This window comes from Momordica charantia, assembly GCF_013281855.1.
Source record: "Momordica charantia cultivar OHB3-1 chromosome 3 unlocalized genomic scaffold, Mcharantia_2.0 BLBB01000003.1, whole genome shotgun sequence".
NCBI classification, from domain to species: domain Eukaryota; kingdom Viridiplantae; phylum Streptophyta; class Magnoliopsida; order Cucurbitales; family Cucurbitaceae; genus Momordica; species Momordica charantia.
The window spans coordinates 18,418,709-18,436,135 of NW_028275161.1; the positions used below are offsets into that span (position 1 = coordinate 18,418,709).

General features: G+C 35.7%; 3 protein-coding genes across 4 annotated transcripts; 1 reads left to right on the forward strand and 2 right to left on the reverse strand.

Moving 5' to 3' along the window:
• Positions 1-307: 307 nt before the first annotated feature.
• LOC111010691 (uncharacterized) lies at positions 308-3,507 on the forward strand. Of its 2 annotated transcripts, none has more exons than XM_088121993.1 (7): positions 308-908; positions 1,316-1,833; positions 1,953-2,014; positions 2,176-2,229; positions 2,647-2,736; positions 2,833-3,009; positions 3,118-3,507. In XM_088121993.1, the coding sequence occupies exons 1-7, from the start codon at positions 475-477 to the stop codon at positions 3,148-3,150; spliced, it is 1,368 nt and encodes a 455-aa protein (XP_087978119.1). In that variant the 5' UTR covers positions 308-474; the 3' UTR covers positions 3,151-3,507. The 2 variants fall into 2 exon arrangements, with proteins under 2 accessions (XP_087978119.1, XP_022139887.1); XM_022284195.2 differs by having other exon boundaries at positions 347-908; positions 3,151-3,507.
• A 443-nt stretch (positions 3,508-3,950) lies between these two features.
• On the reverse strand, positions 3,951-5,224 carry LOC111010694 (Mitochondrial transcription termination factor family protein). The gene has a single exon (XM_022284197.2). The coding sequence runs from the start codon at positions 5,100-5,102 to the stop codon at positions 4,173-4,175; it is 930 nt and encodes a 309-aa protein (XP_022139889.1). The 5' UTR covers positions 5,103-5,224; the 3' UTR covers positions 3,951-4,172.
• A 1,445-nt stretch (positions 5,225-6,669) lies between these two features.
• Positions 6,670-15,012, reverse strand: LOC111010717 (IAP-like protein 1). Its single transcript, XM_022284228.2, has 8 exons — positions 14,828-15,012; positions 14,107-14,356; positions 12,733-12,856; positions 12,193-12,533; positions 10,376-12,083; positions 9,823-10,064; positions 7,074-7,161; positions 6,670-6,991 (listed from the first exon to the last, which is right to left on the reverse strand). Exons 1-7 carry the CDS (start codon positions 14,881-14,883, stop codon positions 7,096-7,098), a joined length of 2,787 nt encoding a protein of 928 aa, XP_022139920.1. The 5' UTR covers positions 14,884-15,012; the 3' UTR covers positions 6,670-6,991; positions 7,074-7,095.
• Positions 15,013-17,427: the final 2,415 nt, after the last annotated feature.

A 17,427-nucleotide genomic window follows, 5' to 3' on the forward strand; every position in this document is an offset into this window, starting at 1 on the left:
GCAATGAAATTGTATTTAAAAAAAAAAGTAAATATATATATGTGTGTATAAAATTCTATTTTATTATTGTTATTTTGTTAGGAGTGTGGGTTAGATAATAGATAGTGCGAGAAAGAACCAAATCGTATTTATTACACTTTGAAACCCTGTCCCAAAAAAATAAAACAAGAGATATTATAAACATCATTTCTTTGATATTTAAAAAATAAAATGTCAGAAAAAAAAGTCCTCTTCATTTTTAAATTCATCTCAACATGAAAAAAGTAGTTCCGTTTGTTTTGTTGGAATATTAATTAAAAAAAATTCACAAAAAATGGCCGTAAAAGAAAAAATAAAATAAGCTTTTTGGTGTATAAATATGTGAAGGCAGAGCTTCCGTTTGTTCCCACGGTATACACCACCACCTTCACTTCATCTACTGAATCTCATATTTCTTCATTCTTTCAGTTTCTGCATCAGATTCTTGCCCGAATAATGGACCAAACCTGGCGAATGCGCTTTGGGATTCCGCGGTTCCGTTCCCGGAGATCGGAAGACGAAACCTTGCACCCCAAACCCACCACTTTCCACCCAGACGACTTCTCCGACGTCTTCGGCGGTCCGCTGCGGACAGTCATCTCCAGGCAATTTTCCGACTCCAGTTCCTTCTACGAAGAAGTATTCCGATCCACGGAGTTCGATTCTCGGCCGCGGAAGGCCGGGCGGAGCTTGCCGGCGTTCAGAATCCCGGTTAAGGAGGATAGGTTTTACCGCGATGTATTTGGATCCGACGACGGCCGGCGGTCGAGAGATAGGTCGGAGCCGAGCTCCAAGGAATTCACCAGATCGAACTCATCCTCCGACCTCAGCCCCCTCCGGCCGCTCGTCGGAGATGACGTGGCATTCCCTTCATCTTCTTCAAATCACAGGTTGGTAGTGTACTGCAGAAACTGAGGGGCCAGACCCCCCCTAGTTTGGATTATTCGATTTGGACATGTAGGCCCTTAAGGCTTTGGCCATTTTTCCATCTCTTGTTTGATATCATTTGGCGTTTTCATGGAGATAATTAACAAAAAATATGAATTATCTGGGTTTGATTTCATAGTATTAAGTTTATGAACTAACAACCAATTTTTGTTTTATTGAGGACTTTGCTTCTTAGAGCTTAATGATGAAGCATTAATGTTTTATTACTATGTATGTCTGTAAATTGATTCTCTGTTTTGAAGCTTGATTTGACCAGCGTTGTTTAGTACTTAGTTTAATATGTTTTATCCATTCCTATAATTTAGTTTTGACTGATAGAATTCAATATCTTACCTCCTGATTGAAATAGGCAAAGCAATGTCTCAGCTCAATGGAATTCATACAGAACCATGTTCAAGGAACAAGAAGTGCCTCAATTTCCACCCGATCTCTCTGCCCATATAGATAACCAGTATGTGGAAGATGAATACGATGATGGTTTCAGAAGCTCGGACCATGGATTCGGCGACCCAATGTCGTCACCAGAAACCGTTGGTCTGGAACCAAATTCATACAGAAGCATCAAAATCCCTGTGGATGATTTAGAACTCAACTCCCCGTCATCTGCTTATTCTTCACTCTGTGAAGATCCGGTTTATTATGGTGATATTCATTGTAATGTCTTACCAGAAGATGACGATGACGATGACGAAGATGCTATGAGCTCTTATGTCATTGAGATAAATTCCATCAATAGAGAAGAATATAGAGAAGAAGTTTCTATCGATGATGCAATTGCTTGGGCTAAATCGAAGTATCAAAGTCCCACGTCCGAGACAGATTTGAGCGGTAGACCACAAGAAAGTGAGCAATCTGGTGAAGAAGAAGGTAAATTCCAGTTGTCCAGTACCAGTACATGTATTTCCTTGTGGGACTGTTGTTTATGAATGTGTGTTCAATAGTGAAAATCAGTAACAGTATTCTCATTTGGTAATTTTATTTTGCAGGAAGACCTGTTGCGTTTGAATTTGCAGATCAGCAGTTGAATGGAAATTTGCAAACAGCAGAGGTAACGATTTTCAGCTTTGCACATGGGAAAATAGGAAATATGAATACATTTCGCTCATATTTGTGCTCCAACATGCCCTTTTATGCGATTCATCTAGATTTGCAATTGTGTAATAAAGTTTAATTGGTTTGCTAACCTAAGTGATCTACTTTCTGCCTCAGACACAACAGAGAGATGTAAAAGTTGAAGAAGGAACGCCACAGGTGGACATCGATGTAAGCAATTAGCTTGGAGCTTCATGTTTTTAAATATGGCATCATTTCATTTTCACCAGAATTTAAAGTACAGGATATTTTCCCGATTGATTTGCTCCTGGTTAGTTCTAAATTTAGGAAAAAGAGGAACCAAGCTAGCAAATTTATGCAAGACCATACAAAATGGTTGTCTAATGATTTCATCATGTACTCTTATTTATAAAGAAAAATATTTTATCATACACAAGGGACAAAGCCTGAGATGGGTTTAATTAATTTCAGGACTAAATATTTATCTGGCTACGTAAATGGTGGGGGGAAATGTTAAAGTTCTCTACAAATAATCCATATGATATCTACGTGGCATATTGCTCATATTCTTTTTGGCTAAGGAACGAGTTTTTAATCTCTGTTTATTCTCCTATTGTCAAATAACAGAGAGAACTGGAAGGACTGGATGAAAAAATCAAGTTATGGTCAGCCGGCAAGGAGACCAATATCCGTTTGCTACTTTCCACGCTGCATTATGTAAGTTCTTTGGAATCCAATAATATCATTAGCATCTCCTTTCTCTCCATGACAACTTGTGATCTAATGTCATTTTTATGTTTGGAATTAATACAGATCTTGTGGTCGAGTAGTGGGTGGTCTGCAATATCCTTGGCCAACCTGATAGGAGGCTCACAAGTGAAAAAGGCTTACCAAAAAGCAAGATTATGCCTCCACCCAGACAAGCTGCAGCAAAGAGGAGCAACAATGCTGCAAAAATATGTTGCTGAGAAGGCTTTTACCATTCTTCAGGTAACTCTTCGCTCAAACTTGAAGCCAAACACCAGCTTGCTCAACAATGTATCGGAGTTCAAAACAAACAAAAAAAAGGACTGAAGTGATTAGAATCTATATTTGCAGGATTTTGATTTTGTTTATGACTGTGCTTTATAGGACGCATGGGCTGCATATATATCTCAAGATGTCTTCCTTAACTAGAGCCATTTTGACTGTGAAGCTCAAGAAAGTAGCAAGTCTGGAACATTCAGAAGCTGATACCCATTTTTGCATCAAGGATTTGAGAGTGAGCCTGATTACACATATGAAGAAAGTTGTGTATAAAACAACAATCAGGTTGACTACGGCCTGTATGTAAGATATATTTACTTATGTAGTGTATGTGCAGATTTATATTTCCTTGTGCAGCTACGTTCTAAAGATGATTGCAGAACTCTTGCGCTTTGCATATGTACAAACACATTTGAATAGATTTATATACATATTAATACAAGTTCAGAGTCTTCAGATGCATGTTCTTTCAATGTAATGGAAATGTACTTTCAAGTTCTTTGGCAAAATATCTAGTTTGATAAGGATGCCTCTATTTTCTTTTTCCACTACGCCAACTCAGGATTATTTTGGATGCCTCTGTTTCTGCCATCCTAAAAAAACTTGTGATTTTTATCTGAAAACTAACTCGAATTGAAGGGGCAAAGACAGGCATCTGTATGGCAAATTTGACCATCGAAGAGCTGAAGTGAGATTCATATTCGAGTGCTTAACATGACTTGAGTTATGATTTTAAAATGAAATTATAGATATGCATTACAATAGATGTGAAAGATGATAATCACCAACTTAAAAAGAGTGTTGATAAAAATGAGGATGCTTCTGTTCATACAGTGAATTCACAGCTGGAAGAAAAGAGAACAAACTCACTGAAAACTTGAAAAGTAGTATCAAAGATAGGCAAGTTGAAGAATTTCATGGCTTTATCTATATTCAACAGTGAAAAATGTGGAGGATGAGTATGTAATCCAGATCAGAACATGATCGAGAAGAACTACAGTGAGATGCAAGAGATAAAATCAAAGAAAATAACTTACAGGTTACATATAGCTTTTGAAATCATGTAATTTACAGAGTAAAACGAAGGGGCAAGAGCAGAAAAAACCAGCCCCAAGAGAAAGAGAGATTCAACCACCCCCTTGGCCTTCTCTTAACAATTCTCTAAACTCATCATCTGTGGTCTTGAGCATAAGTGACAAAGGCACTTTCTTTCCACTCTGCACAGTCTCCAAATACCTTGGCTTTATCCTCTTTTCCAAGCTGAAGGCAAAATACTGAGGGAAGTCCTTGAGCTCCTCCAATTTTCCATGCATCTCCCCAGAAAAGTACTCAAACTTTGGCTTGAAGTTATTTTCAATGCTGAAAGTGAGCAGTGCTGGACACCTCAAGACCATCCCCACAGTTTCACTCCTCGAGAATCCCAAACTCTCCAAATACTTGAGTTTGGGAATCAAGGTCCTCTCCACACTAGAAACCAGCAGAACAGAGTCATGGTAAGCCAAGGCCTCCAAATCCCTCAACCCAAGTCTCTGAAGGTAAAACAGAGCTGGCTTCAGCTGGTCTTTGGCACTTGAAGCGAGCAGTCTTGGGCACTTGTTGATGGTCCTTCTGAAGCTCTGATCTGGGATTTTAAGGTCTTCAGAGAGGAAGTTGAAAACTGGGATGAGGTCAGTTTTGACATCTGAGGTGAGGATTTTGGGACACATTCCAAAGATTTTGGCGAAGTCCTTCTGGTGAATGCCTTTAGATTGGAGAAAGGAGATGACAGAGTGGATGGATTCAAGAGTTACAGAGTGGAGAGAGGGATTGAGAGAGAGGGCCTTGCCAGCATCGACACCCATGATTTCAAGGCACAGGATTTTCTCTTTGACTTGGGAAGAGAGGGTGGAGTGAAGAGGGGTGTAGAGGGGATGCTTATGGAAGAGGGTTTTGGGTTTGGCTGCTAATAAAGTGTTTGGTTGGTGGGAGTTGGAATGGGAATTTGAGGGAGAGGAAGAAAGTTTGTGAGAAGAGAAGCAGAAAGAAGAATGAAAAGCAGTTGCAGTTGCAGCAGGCATGGTGGAGGGAGAGAGATGGGGCTGTTGTGGAGAAGAGACATGGATGCAGAGGAAATTGATTTTGTGGGAATTTGGTGGAAGATGATTGGCCAGAATTGGATTTCGAAGATTGTTTTGTTTGGGTGAGAAATCGGCTCAAAAGGCTAAAGCTTTCTTTTTTTTCTTTTTTTTTTTTCCTTGGAGAAGATCCCATTGACATTCTGATCTCCATATTTCACTCTAAGGTGATCAACGAATAAATATTTTGACCAGTTGAATCCACGCTTTTTATCTTTCTTCTCTTTTTTCTGTTGTGAAAAGCATTTTTCCATTTAAAAAAAAAATGCATTTTCTTGATTTATGGGGCTTGTAATTATTTTCTAAATTTTTGGTATTTGTAAAGAAAGATATTTTTCGAAATTGCAAATAAATTTGAAGAAATGTCGGGTCTATTTCAATCTGAGTCATGTTTCTTGTTATCGGGAGAATTTAGTAAATATCTGTTTTTTAAAACCGATTTTGAATTCTATAATCCAAATAGTTAAATTTTTTTAAATATTTTCAGATTTCAAATCTAAAATCTAAAATACATAATAACATTTAGAAATTTAAAATTTTGACCAACTTAATATTTCATATTATAAACCCATTTTAATTTTTACTATAATAAGCAAAACATAATATATTATAAATTATATAATATTATAAAATAATTATGGTACAAAATTTATAACACGTATATCTTAATAAATTAATTAATAATATTTTAGATTGAATTAAATATTTAATTGATAACTATGACTAAACACAAATATTTAACTATTTTTAAAATTGAGATTAAATGTCAAATCTACCCTAAAATGAAAACATTTAATTCAATTTCTTGCTGTCATATCTTAATAAATACTGCATTATTTCCAATTTGCAAAAAAGAATTACGAAACTGATTCTTATGTGTGGTTTTTTTTTTAACATTGTATTAATTTTGTAAGATAGTATTTTTAGTAAAAAATAATAATAATTAATTGTAAATAAATTTATAATTTTGAAAAACAAACAAGAATATAGACAATATAATTAAATGCGTACTTTTGTGATGCTAAAATATATCCTTTAATGCTAATTTGAACATTAAAATAATCTATTAAAATAATTTCAAAGGTCAATAATCCAATCTCCGACACTCTAATTTTAGAACTCAGTATATATATACATACACAATTTTTCAAGGGAAATTTTTTAGTCATCTAAGATTCGTGCCATTAAAATTGATAACCAAAATCCTGATAAAATGGCACTACCCAATGGCACTTGCACCCACCCAATATTTGGACCCACAAGAGTTTTTTATATTAAATTCATCAGAAGGTTCGAACTTGAAACCTCTAAGTCAGTATGACCAAGAGACTCCAAGCTTGGGAACCAGCAAGACTACAATATTTTTGTAAACTACAACATTTCAGCTAGTTTTTTTGAAAACTACAATATTTGAAAGACAAAAAAGATCCACAGTGAAGCGCATTTATATAGATAAGGGCGAGAGCTAAACTACTCATACATCACATTTTCTAATTACAACAGTCAAACATAAACACAAGGATGGTACTGGTAGAACTTCAAAACCAAAAATTGTGCAGCAAAAAGGATAGAAAGTTCATAATACAATGAAGATTCTCCCAAATGGCACACAAGCAAAACCATCTTTTGGATAGTAGTAGTAGTAGTAGTACTTGCACCAAACAGGTGCTAAATAATTATTACTTGAGTCGGTTTTACTTAGCACTGAAAAATAAATGACGAAGGCTAAGTCATAATCATACCCATATTGCCTGGTTTTCTTTTCCTGCTCACCTCGAGACATATATTTCGTAGAATTTGAAGCTCATCCATCAGCAGCAAACTAGGGAGTGCTGACAAGAAGAATTGAAGAAATATAACAATCAGCAGCTATTTCATTAAGTTAAGAGATGACAAATTCGGGTTTGTGAATACTTTCAATTGGAAGTTTTAAGTCTCAAGATTTCCCGTGGCTTCTGCTTGCTGAGTGTTGTCGCAGCAGTTTCTTGCCATGATGATCATCCTGCAAAACCAAATTCAAGTTGACGTAGAAGATACTGAATTCAGTGATTTAACATTCAAATATTGGTATATGTTTTAGCTCCAAGCAAGATGCTAAGAAAGTTAAGTAGAAGATAGCCAATAACTGCATAGGATCAATCCCTAAAATATAATCCTCGAGCAACTTCCTCCACAGATTTACATCTTCGATTTTCCATTACCTGCTGCTTATCCCTCCTGCAATACTAACTCCTTACAGTTCTTGAGAAAATTGCTACATCTTTTTTTAAGATAAGAAACAATTTCCTAGACGACATGAAGCTAGAAAAGAAGCGGAATCCCAAGCCAAAGGAAATTACAGAAAACTGTTGGCCAAAGTGATTGAAAACTATAGTTGTTGAAAAAGATAAGTTTATCCCACCATTTGTCCATGGGAGAAGGGCAACGAACCAACTGAAAGTGGAGAGAATATAATTCCAAAACTTTCCAGCAAAGGAGTAATTTAAGAAACGGTGGCCTCATGACTTAGATCTCATTTTGCAAAAAGGGCACCATCCCAGGGATAAAGAGCGGGTATTTAAGCTTTTGTGACTAAGCTCCCATATGAAGAACTTGACCTTCTTTAAATATTTATCATGCCATATGACTTTGTATAAATAACTCCCCATGACCGATTCGACAACAGAGAGAACACAAAATGAGCCAATTGCAGCATCGTGAATGATTGGTCAACCACTTGCTCCAATCCGATCCATCAGTCTCTTATAAACTCTTCATGTACGTGAACTATATATTTATCATCCAATGAGCTAACTTTTTCGTCCCCTGTACAACATCTTAGTTTACGATCTCTTCTTTACTAGGTTTCAACTAGCCCAAAGACTTTCTCATAGCACAAAAGCTCCTCAAATCCGCAGGGAAAGATGAAAATAACTTTCCTTCACTTTCATTAGTTAAAGAGGAAAGACGAACCTAATACTTTCCTTACCAGGAATACTTTCATTAGTTAAAGAAGAAAGAAGACCAAGTATAGACAAGGGAAATTAAGGTTGGGACAAGTGGCGGATTCTGCAAGGTGAATAACTATGGACTCTCTGCCAGATGATTACATTCTCAAATTCAGTTAATCTTGAAACTAGGAAGATTCCATGAGCACACGAACATAGCGAGGCAACGGAACTATGTAGAGAGTAGACCATTCTTCTGAGAGCTAATTTGGATGGAAGAGGAGGTGAATCTTAAAAAATTAATTATTAAAAAAATCCCCAGTTGTAATCATTCATGCAACTGAATCACATTGCGTAAATATCCAATATAATAGAATTATTCCATCTTTTGATGCTACATTTGAGATTATTTTCTTGTGCTTCCTTCTTTTCCAATATCCACTAATCACTCCATATTGAAGAGTTCTAGTGTCTTTCTTAACTGTGATTTGCCCAAAAAGGTGATATTCTTGGCATGGCTTGTGGCTTGCCGAGAACAAAAACCATAGATGTCACTTTCAGTTCCTCTATGCCTTCTTCTCCAATGTTGCATTTTCTGCAAGCACGTGCAGGTTGACTCAAGAGATAGGTCACCTGACTGGTTCATTGTCAGTTCTATTCACATGTCTAGGCCACTAGTTACAGAGTTTTTGGTTTCACTTGGGATCATGAGTTATCTTGAGGGATGTTTTGGGGCTACCGGCCACGAGAGTTCCTCTTCATCCTCCCTCCGTTGGTGGGGGGTAGGTTATGTGGTTCAAGGCAGTACTGGTTGTTTTTGGGCTATTTGGTTAAAAACACAGGAGTTTTTCTAAGATGTTGTTCGAGATTTGGAGTGCTATTTGCTCTAATGCTTTCTCCCTTTTGTGGAGGAAAGATATTTCTCATTTTTTGGTAGCTGATGAGTTGGTTTATTATAGATTGGATTTTTGGATTCTTTGCTTTTATTTTGGCCCTTTCGTTTGGTTTGTTTTCTGGTGGTCTTTTGAATTCTTTCAGTGTTATTCATGAAAGTTTTGATTAAACTTGCATACATATACATGGTACGTTCCTAAGGCAAACTAGCACCACCACCCACATGCAGAGTCTTTCATCTCTGTTGCACTTACACATGTCTTGCCGTACTTTCATGTACCCATGATGTGCCAAGGCACATTTGCAAATTGGAAACTCACGACCATGCTCAACGTTTGAGGTCATGACACTAACACATGCTTAAATGAGGTTTCTCACCTAACTGAGGCAAGGTGCCTCTCGCCCACAAAGGCACGCACTGCACCTTTTTAAAACGGGAACAAACAAAAAATTTCCAAAAAGTAAGGTTATCATAACATGGATTTCCATAATGATGATGAGGACGATTCAAAAAATTAGAAAACTGCAATTTATGATTGTGTTTACTGAAAGTGCCCTGCAGCCCTCAATTTCATACCATAACCAGTCTATTGATGCATTTTTAACAAAACTGCTAAGCACTTGTCACTATCATAGAATGAGAGAAGCAAAAAATGATTTGCTCACACAAATCCAGAGTTCATGTATTGATTCACTTAAAAGAGAGAAACAAGATCTACCTTCATTTTCCACTAGATAATGATTTGTAATAAGACAAATTTTCTTTTTCTTTTGGATAGGGAACAATTTCATTGATAGGAAACAACTTAATAAGACAAAATATATATTAAAAGGGAACCAACCTTGTAAAGAGATGCTGCTGACTCAGATTGCAACGTCTGAACTCCTGTACGCCCAAGGGATTGCAGAGCATCCAGTGCATCTAACGTCAGCTGCCAGCCACTAAGAGCAACTGCATCTGCATTGGAGCCACTGCTCGTACTCCCAGCAGCAGCAACATTTCCATTTACCCAAGGGCAAAACTGATTGTGATGGACTATTGGGTCAAACTCTATTTCAAAATTGCTCTCCCCTTTTTGAGGCACTGAAAAATAAGTGTTTTCATCACTAACAGAAGAAAGGTGGAATTAACATGTTTACTAAGGTAAGCTAAATTTCAAATGCTAAGCCAGTTATTTAGGAGACAACATATACACCATACAATCTGCCCAAATCAAGCTGTAGATTAAGTTACAGATCCAGATTCTCAACGTTAGTTTTCAATATTCTAAGACTACATCAGTCTTCAACTAACTCAAAAATAAGCTTGATAGAGGCAGCTTAGGATGAAATGAAATAAAAAGGAAGAATTTATAAGAAAATAATAATCAACTATGCAGAATAAATGAAATATACCGGCATTTGTATCCTGATCCTCAATCTTATTTTGTTCATGAGAAGGGTGCGCATCGGCATTGTGACTGCTATTCACCAGAACTGTCTTGCAGCTTTGACTTGTCTTTCCACCACTTTCAACTGAATCGTCCTTAGTAGAACCATCAATTTTTGATCCACTATCAGCTCTTTCCACAGGCCGAGAAAACATCTCTTGGCTATCACCATGAGGGTCTTCCCTGATGATGTCATCAGGAACAATCTCATCCATTAATCCAGGATCAGGAGCAGATTCACCAGTTTGTCCCTGATTTTCTGCATCCTCTACTCTGGGTTCAACATCACCAACAACACTATCTGTCCTATGAACTGATGCATCAGCCCCATGAATTTCGGCCTCATGACTTGCACACATTCCAACACTTCCACCACTAATTCCAAAACTGAACACATCCCTTGCCTGAGTAGTGACGGTATCAGCATTGAATATTTCTTCACCATCATTTGTACTACTGACACCCATTTCACCAGGTATTTCAGAAGCCGGTCGAAGAAAAACGCTCTGCTGAGCTTGATTACTATAAACCAATTCTGACGTTTCATTATTGTCTAAATTCCCATGTGTGCTGGAAGAGGGGAAATGAACATCATCAACATCACCAGGATAATTTTCAACACTCTCCATAGAGTCCTCATCAGCACTATGACACACTGTATCCATCGCAATAACTGATGATGCACGGGTCGAATCCCTAGCTGATTGAATTCCAGTAAATTGGTCACCTCCTTGCTGAAATGAAGAAAATTTTTCCCCATCCATGCCAAGGTCTAAACCCATAGAATTACTTGGACCAGCACCCGATGAATCTCTTTGGTATGAACAGAAAGTATCAAAAAATTCAGAATCACGAGTTCTTTTTGAAGGTCCAGCTGAATATTGTCTATCATCTGTGACTTCATCGCCATCACGATCTATAACAGTTCCTTCAACACTATCGGCCTGATTCATCCTTACTTGTGCCCTGTCATCTGAACTCCCATCTTTATCCAAACTCCGTTTGCGGGAGCTAGGACCTCTTGATTCATATGAAGCAGCACGATCACCAACCTCACTGCCTGCAGGTTGCCCAATCATTAGATCCCTTCCCAAATCCCCATTGGGAATATTTTCAGTGGTTGCATTCTTTTCCAATTGAGAAACATTTAAGCCCCCTGCCATAGTCAGATTCAAATCAACATCCATGTTCGGATGTAAGTTTGCCTCATTTGTTGTTGCTACTTCATCACGGTCTTCAATACATTCCTTCTCAGCATCATCAGCAGTCACCCATCCATTAATTCCACTAGCTGCACTTACTCCACGTGTCAGTCCCATTTTCTTACTTGTAGAAGGTATGTCAATGTTGTTAGGGGCAAAATGAGCAGGTCGAGAAATGGTTAAGAAATCCAATATCCTAACTGTTGCACCACATATGCTACAATCTAGGACAGGTGATCTAAATTCACTTCTAGAGTCCTTAACCAGCAATTTACCCTTTCCAGTGTCCTTTTTAATGGAAGTAGACAGAGCTTTCTTACTTCGAGCAGCATCATGTGAAAGATGCAACTGAGCTTCAGTAGGACCAAAAGAACATCCATTTCGAGCTGATTGTGCAGAATGCTCTTCACAGTCTTGAACATCTAAATGCCATCTTGGTTCCCACCCACAAAGGCTAATAACTTTCTGTGCCTGGAAAAGTAAAACATAAAAGATAAATAGATGATAATATAGTATTAGCTGAAGAATAAATGGGTTTAAGAATATTGACCAAAAATTCATGATAAAGAAAGCAACCTACTTGAGAATACAAATAGAATGCTCCATCCTGAGAGCTGTCAAGAAGTTCCCGTGTACTCTCTGGTTTTACATTTTCGCCCATGGTCAAATTTGGGGGTTGTGCCAAAAAGCGATCGACCAGTGCACTCCGACAAATACGCATCTGTTCAATTGCAGAAGCAGCTATAGCAGGCAAAGATTGAAACTGCAGAAGTCCATCACATCTATCCTTAAATCCTCCAACTAAAGCAGACTGGGGTGTTGGAGGGAACTGCACCAAACTTTCAGGGCAGCTATTTCCTCTCCAAGGACAAGAGACTTTGTGCCCAGAATCCAGCTGCTTTGTAAACTCGGCAAGTTGAACTTCATTAACACCCAAATAGGAGGAGAATCAAAGGTCATTATTATTGGCCATTCAGAATTCATGAATTAATTAGTCAACTATCAGTTAAACCTCAGTAAATGTCTTAAGAAGCTTTCAGGATTTTGATTATAATTTTTTTTTGTTGGGGGGGAGGATAATCATATGTATTTAAAGTGGCTCTCCATTAATGAATCTAACCTTCTGCAGACGTCCATGACTGTAGTAATTCAAAGCTCAAACTGGCACCACAAGATTCACATTCAATTTTATCAACATCAACATTCATCCAACCTCTCTGTGCACATGAAAGTGAATTGACTCCCTGCACAATATCAAGAAAAATAGTGCTCCTTAACTTTAAAAAATAGTTACCATAGAACATTATTCATTATAACTTTCAGTAGTTTAAAAGATAAAAACAAATTTGTATGAAAAATAATTGACATATAAAAGTCCCGATATATTTCAAAATTCTGGTTGATTAATAAAAAAGATTCTTTTTTTTAACAAAATCAAAACTATACCATCTCTTTACATCAGTTACACCTATAACCAACTGTATTTAATAGGCAATCAGAGAAGTTTTCTTAACATAAATTGAGCACTGCCTCAAGATGTCACCTATGTCTAAAGCAAGGTATTAAGTATCCGCCGTAATGTCGACGTTTCCATGCATCCATGCGCTTGACATTAACATGAAGGGTAAATCGACATTTTGTATTCTAAAAAAATCGACCGAATATGAAAAATATCAACAAAATATCACTATTATAGACATAATATTAATATTAATCATTTTAAACTTATTCGGAAAGATTGAGAGGCATATTTGTTAATTAAAATATTTTTTACAAATTATTTATTTATTTTTATGACCTTTTCAGAAATATCCATCAACATCGACATTTTATCGATATTTCCATCAACATTTCCATGAAATTGAAACCTCAATATTTCCATCAGCATCAACATTTAAAACCTTGGCCTAAAGTAACTAACTGAAGAAAGGACCAGGTTTGGACTAGGTCGGCTTTTATTAAATGTCAAAATTTCAGTGCCATGAAGATTCAAACTTCAAAGTGGGTAACAAATAAAGGCTTTTTACCTAGATTCCATGGGATGCAGAAGGACTGAAGGAGTTACTGACAAAAGAAAGAAACGTGAAAAGGACCGTCAATTTTTCCATATGAAAGCTAAATGATTTCAACTTCATTATAGGCTTCTCACAAGGAATCAAAAGTTTGAAAGAAATTATTTCCTTTGAAGTTATGATTTCACATGAATGATACCATAAAATAAAACCAAGAGGACAAACAGTCTCCCACCAAAGCAAAAAGTAACAAAAAGTTGCATGCTCTTGTAGGTTGGTTCTTAAATATTTACTTCAATCAGCTCCAGTTAAGATTATGAGTAGAATATTATATATTGGAGCTTCAGGCTATAGGACTGTATGGCTTTGACTTTTTTGCAAAGAGACCAAATATATACAGTAATTATTAAGTTACATGCACAGTCACACGTACATACTGCAAGATTAATGTAAAATTGTAAATAGTCAAATAAAATTTTAACCTTCGGTTTCCCAAACCAATTTCCAGGCTTAAAGGTAGCCAAACGCCTTAGTAAATCCCCTCTTTCCCATGGTCTGCAGGAGTATCTCGACATTCCAAAAGCAGAACCGCCAACACCAGTGCTCAAGGAAGGCTGAGGTGGTTGTGAACCAACATAAGATAAAGAAGCAGCTTTTGAACCAAGTCCACGGACCGACCCGTCAACACTTCCAATATTTGTTGGAACAGCGGGTGACGAGGCTCCAGCAGAACTGATAAGATTCACAAATCAGCAAGAACTAAGGAAGACAATGTGAATTTTCTGTATCTAACCTTCCCCTCATTACCGACTGAGATAATTACAAGTATACTCCACGAATTTTATAGAATTATACCCAAATGGTTGACAAACATAGACTTTTCCTAAACATGTGCCGGAAGCTCCCCCATTAAGCACAAAAAATTCCTAGTTAAAAAAAAAAAAAAAAAAAATCACAACCCTTTAACACCCGTAAATCACAAGCACGGTAGATCCTCTCACGCATGACGAGTTAGCCAAATTAACCCACCCCACTACCGGAAACACGAGAGAGTAAGCGGAACAATTTCCTCGAAAAGAAACGCCTCAGAATCGCTCCAAATCAGCGAAGAAGAAGAAGAAAATTCTAAAACCCTAGGTTGACCAATTTTCAGAGACTCGGAAGTCTTATTCAGAATCTTAAAAGAGAGACGAGGAACGGTACCTGGCGGCAGGAGTTGGATCAACAGTTCCTGCTGAGCTGATTACCTCCTCCCTCATTTTCACGAATTGTTTCTGTTTTCGAAATTTTCAGGAACTGAGTTGAAACTTGAAAGGAAACAAAAACAAAAACAAAAACAAAAAAAATGGAAACTTTGCTTAAATCTTGCTTTTTATAATTGAGCGCTAACTGACATTAGTGCCATTTTGTTTATTAAAAATAAAAACTTTCACGTGGATTTTGTGGAATTTGGATCAGGTTCAGCCTACAACTTCTTTTTCGTTTCTGTAGTTTTTCCCTTTTTTTCCTTTTCTCAATGAAAAATTCAATTTTACCCCTCAATTTTAAATAGAATGCCAATGTTAACCTCTTTCAGCTTGCTAAATTGAAATTTCAATTTTCTTTTTAACAGAATTGAATTTTCAATTTGTATGTGTTAAACTAATACATTCTAAAAAAATGAATTGGAGGTAACGTTGAATCTAAAGGTTAAGATATCTATATCCAATCAAAATATTGTAATCAAATTAGAATTAAAATTTTATAAATACAGTTGCATCTCTCTTCTTGAAAAATTACAAGACCGACTAAAAATTGTAATTGATATAATCTAATTAGTAATTCAACATGTGTATAAGAGGTAATAGTATGGATCAAACAAAATTAAAAAGAAAGAAAGTTGATTGAATTAATAGTACAAATCATGGCATTAAAAAAAAAAAACATTTTTTCACTTGTTTATCATGTGCATCTAACTCTGGTTGAACTTTATCAACGATAGACCATTCTCATAATCACTGATATACTATTTTCATTTTGTCGATTTGATACATCATAATTGATTTTTTTTAGTACAACATGTAGAGATAGCAAAATATATCATAATTGATTTACCAAGTGGTAAATCGACAATGTAAACAGAATAATGATAGAAAAGGAAAGTTATCCAAACACTAACCTATCATTTTAATTTTATTGATGTGATATATTTATATGATAAATCAGTGATAAACCAAATATGGAATAATGCAAAAGAAACACAGGTAGAGAATGAAATTTTTATAGTCATCGTTATACTATTTTTATTGTATTGATATGGTATATTAGTGATAGATTGAATATTAAATAACATGTCTAACACCGATGGAAAATCAAACTTACATGATAATCGTTGATATATCATTTTCATTTAGTATATTAGTGATGTTGGTAAAACATTTTAATTACATTGATATGACATATCATTGATGTACCAAATATCAGATAAGTACGTAAAAAGAATACCAATAAAAATAAAAGTAATTACATAATTACTGTTACTATTATACCCTTTTTGTTTTATTGATATGATATATAGTAATATACTAAATATTAAATAAGCATGCAAATAGAATACCGATGGAAACCACCAAAGTAACATATCACTGTTTATCATTTTTATTCTATTGATATGGTATATCAATGATAGACAAAATTGTAAATCAAACGTGCAAAAAGAACATAGATTAGTTATTGATATATTGTTTTAATTCTAATACGGTACATCAGTGATATAATATATTGTTTTAATTCTATTGACGTGGTACATGAGTGATAGAATATATTGTTTTAATTCTAATGATGTGGTACATTAATGATAGATAAGATATTAAATAAGTGTCCAATAAGAACATCGGTAGAAAATGAAAGTTACCTAATCATGGTATTCTATTGTATGACATATTAGTGATATACGTTTATCACTAATAGAGTCTACCAGTAATAGACTCGTATCATTGATTTGGTAGTTGAAATACATATATCACCCGTACGATCTTTCACTAATAGACACATATCACCACCAATATGGTACATCTATGATAGATGCACGATGTTGAAATATTTTGATGGGCTTTTTCGACTTTTCATACATGTCTATTCGGGTTGGGTTTGAAATTGTGTTAAATTTGAGATGTCGTTACCTCGTGCCAAGATTTGTTATATTATACGTGGGGAATGTCAATTTTTTCTTTGTATTCAATTTTGAACAAAATTTAGGTGCATCTACATCCATCTTTCATTAACCCTCCAACGTCTAACAAGAGAAATGTTAATTGAGATGTTTTTTTTTTCTAAAAAAATTAAACGGCTAATAAAATTTTAATAGTGGTTATGTGCTAAGTCAGCAACTAAAGGTTGGTAACGTTTCTATTTCTTCTTTCTGTTTCTTTATTTTTAATGAAGAAAAATGTGTTGCATGGTTTCAACCTCTAAAAATTCATGTATGATAAAACAATATTTTTTATTTACGTTTGAAACAAATTGGAAATGGGAACAAGAAAAGAGAATCTTGTTTTGATTGTTTCCAAAATTTTTATACAATTATGAGAATGTTCCCAGAAAAGAAACAATAAATAAAGTTAGTTGTAAAATGCTTAAATTAATTAAGAAAATTGAAAACGAGAAACAAGAAATGGGAACAGGTCCTAAGTATTCGTCAACAATTTACCCCCAAAATAGTACGATCATTTTGGGTCAAAGATATTCATACTCCTCAAACAATCTACATCTTTTCAAATAGATACATAGGCAAAATGTTTAATTTTTTTGAGAGAAAACAGTGA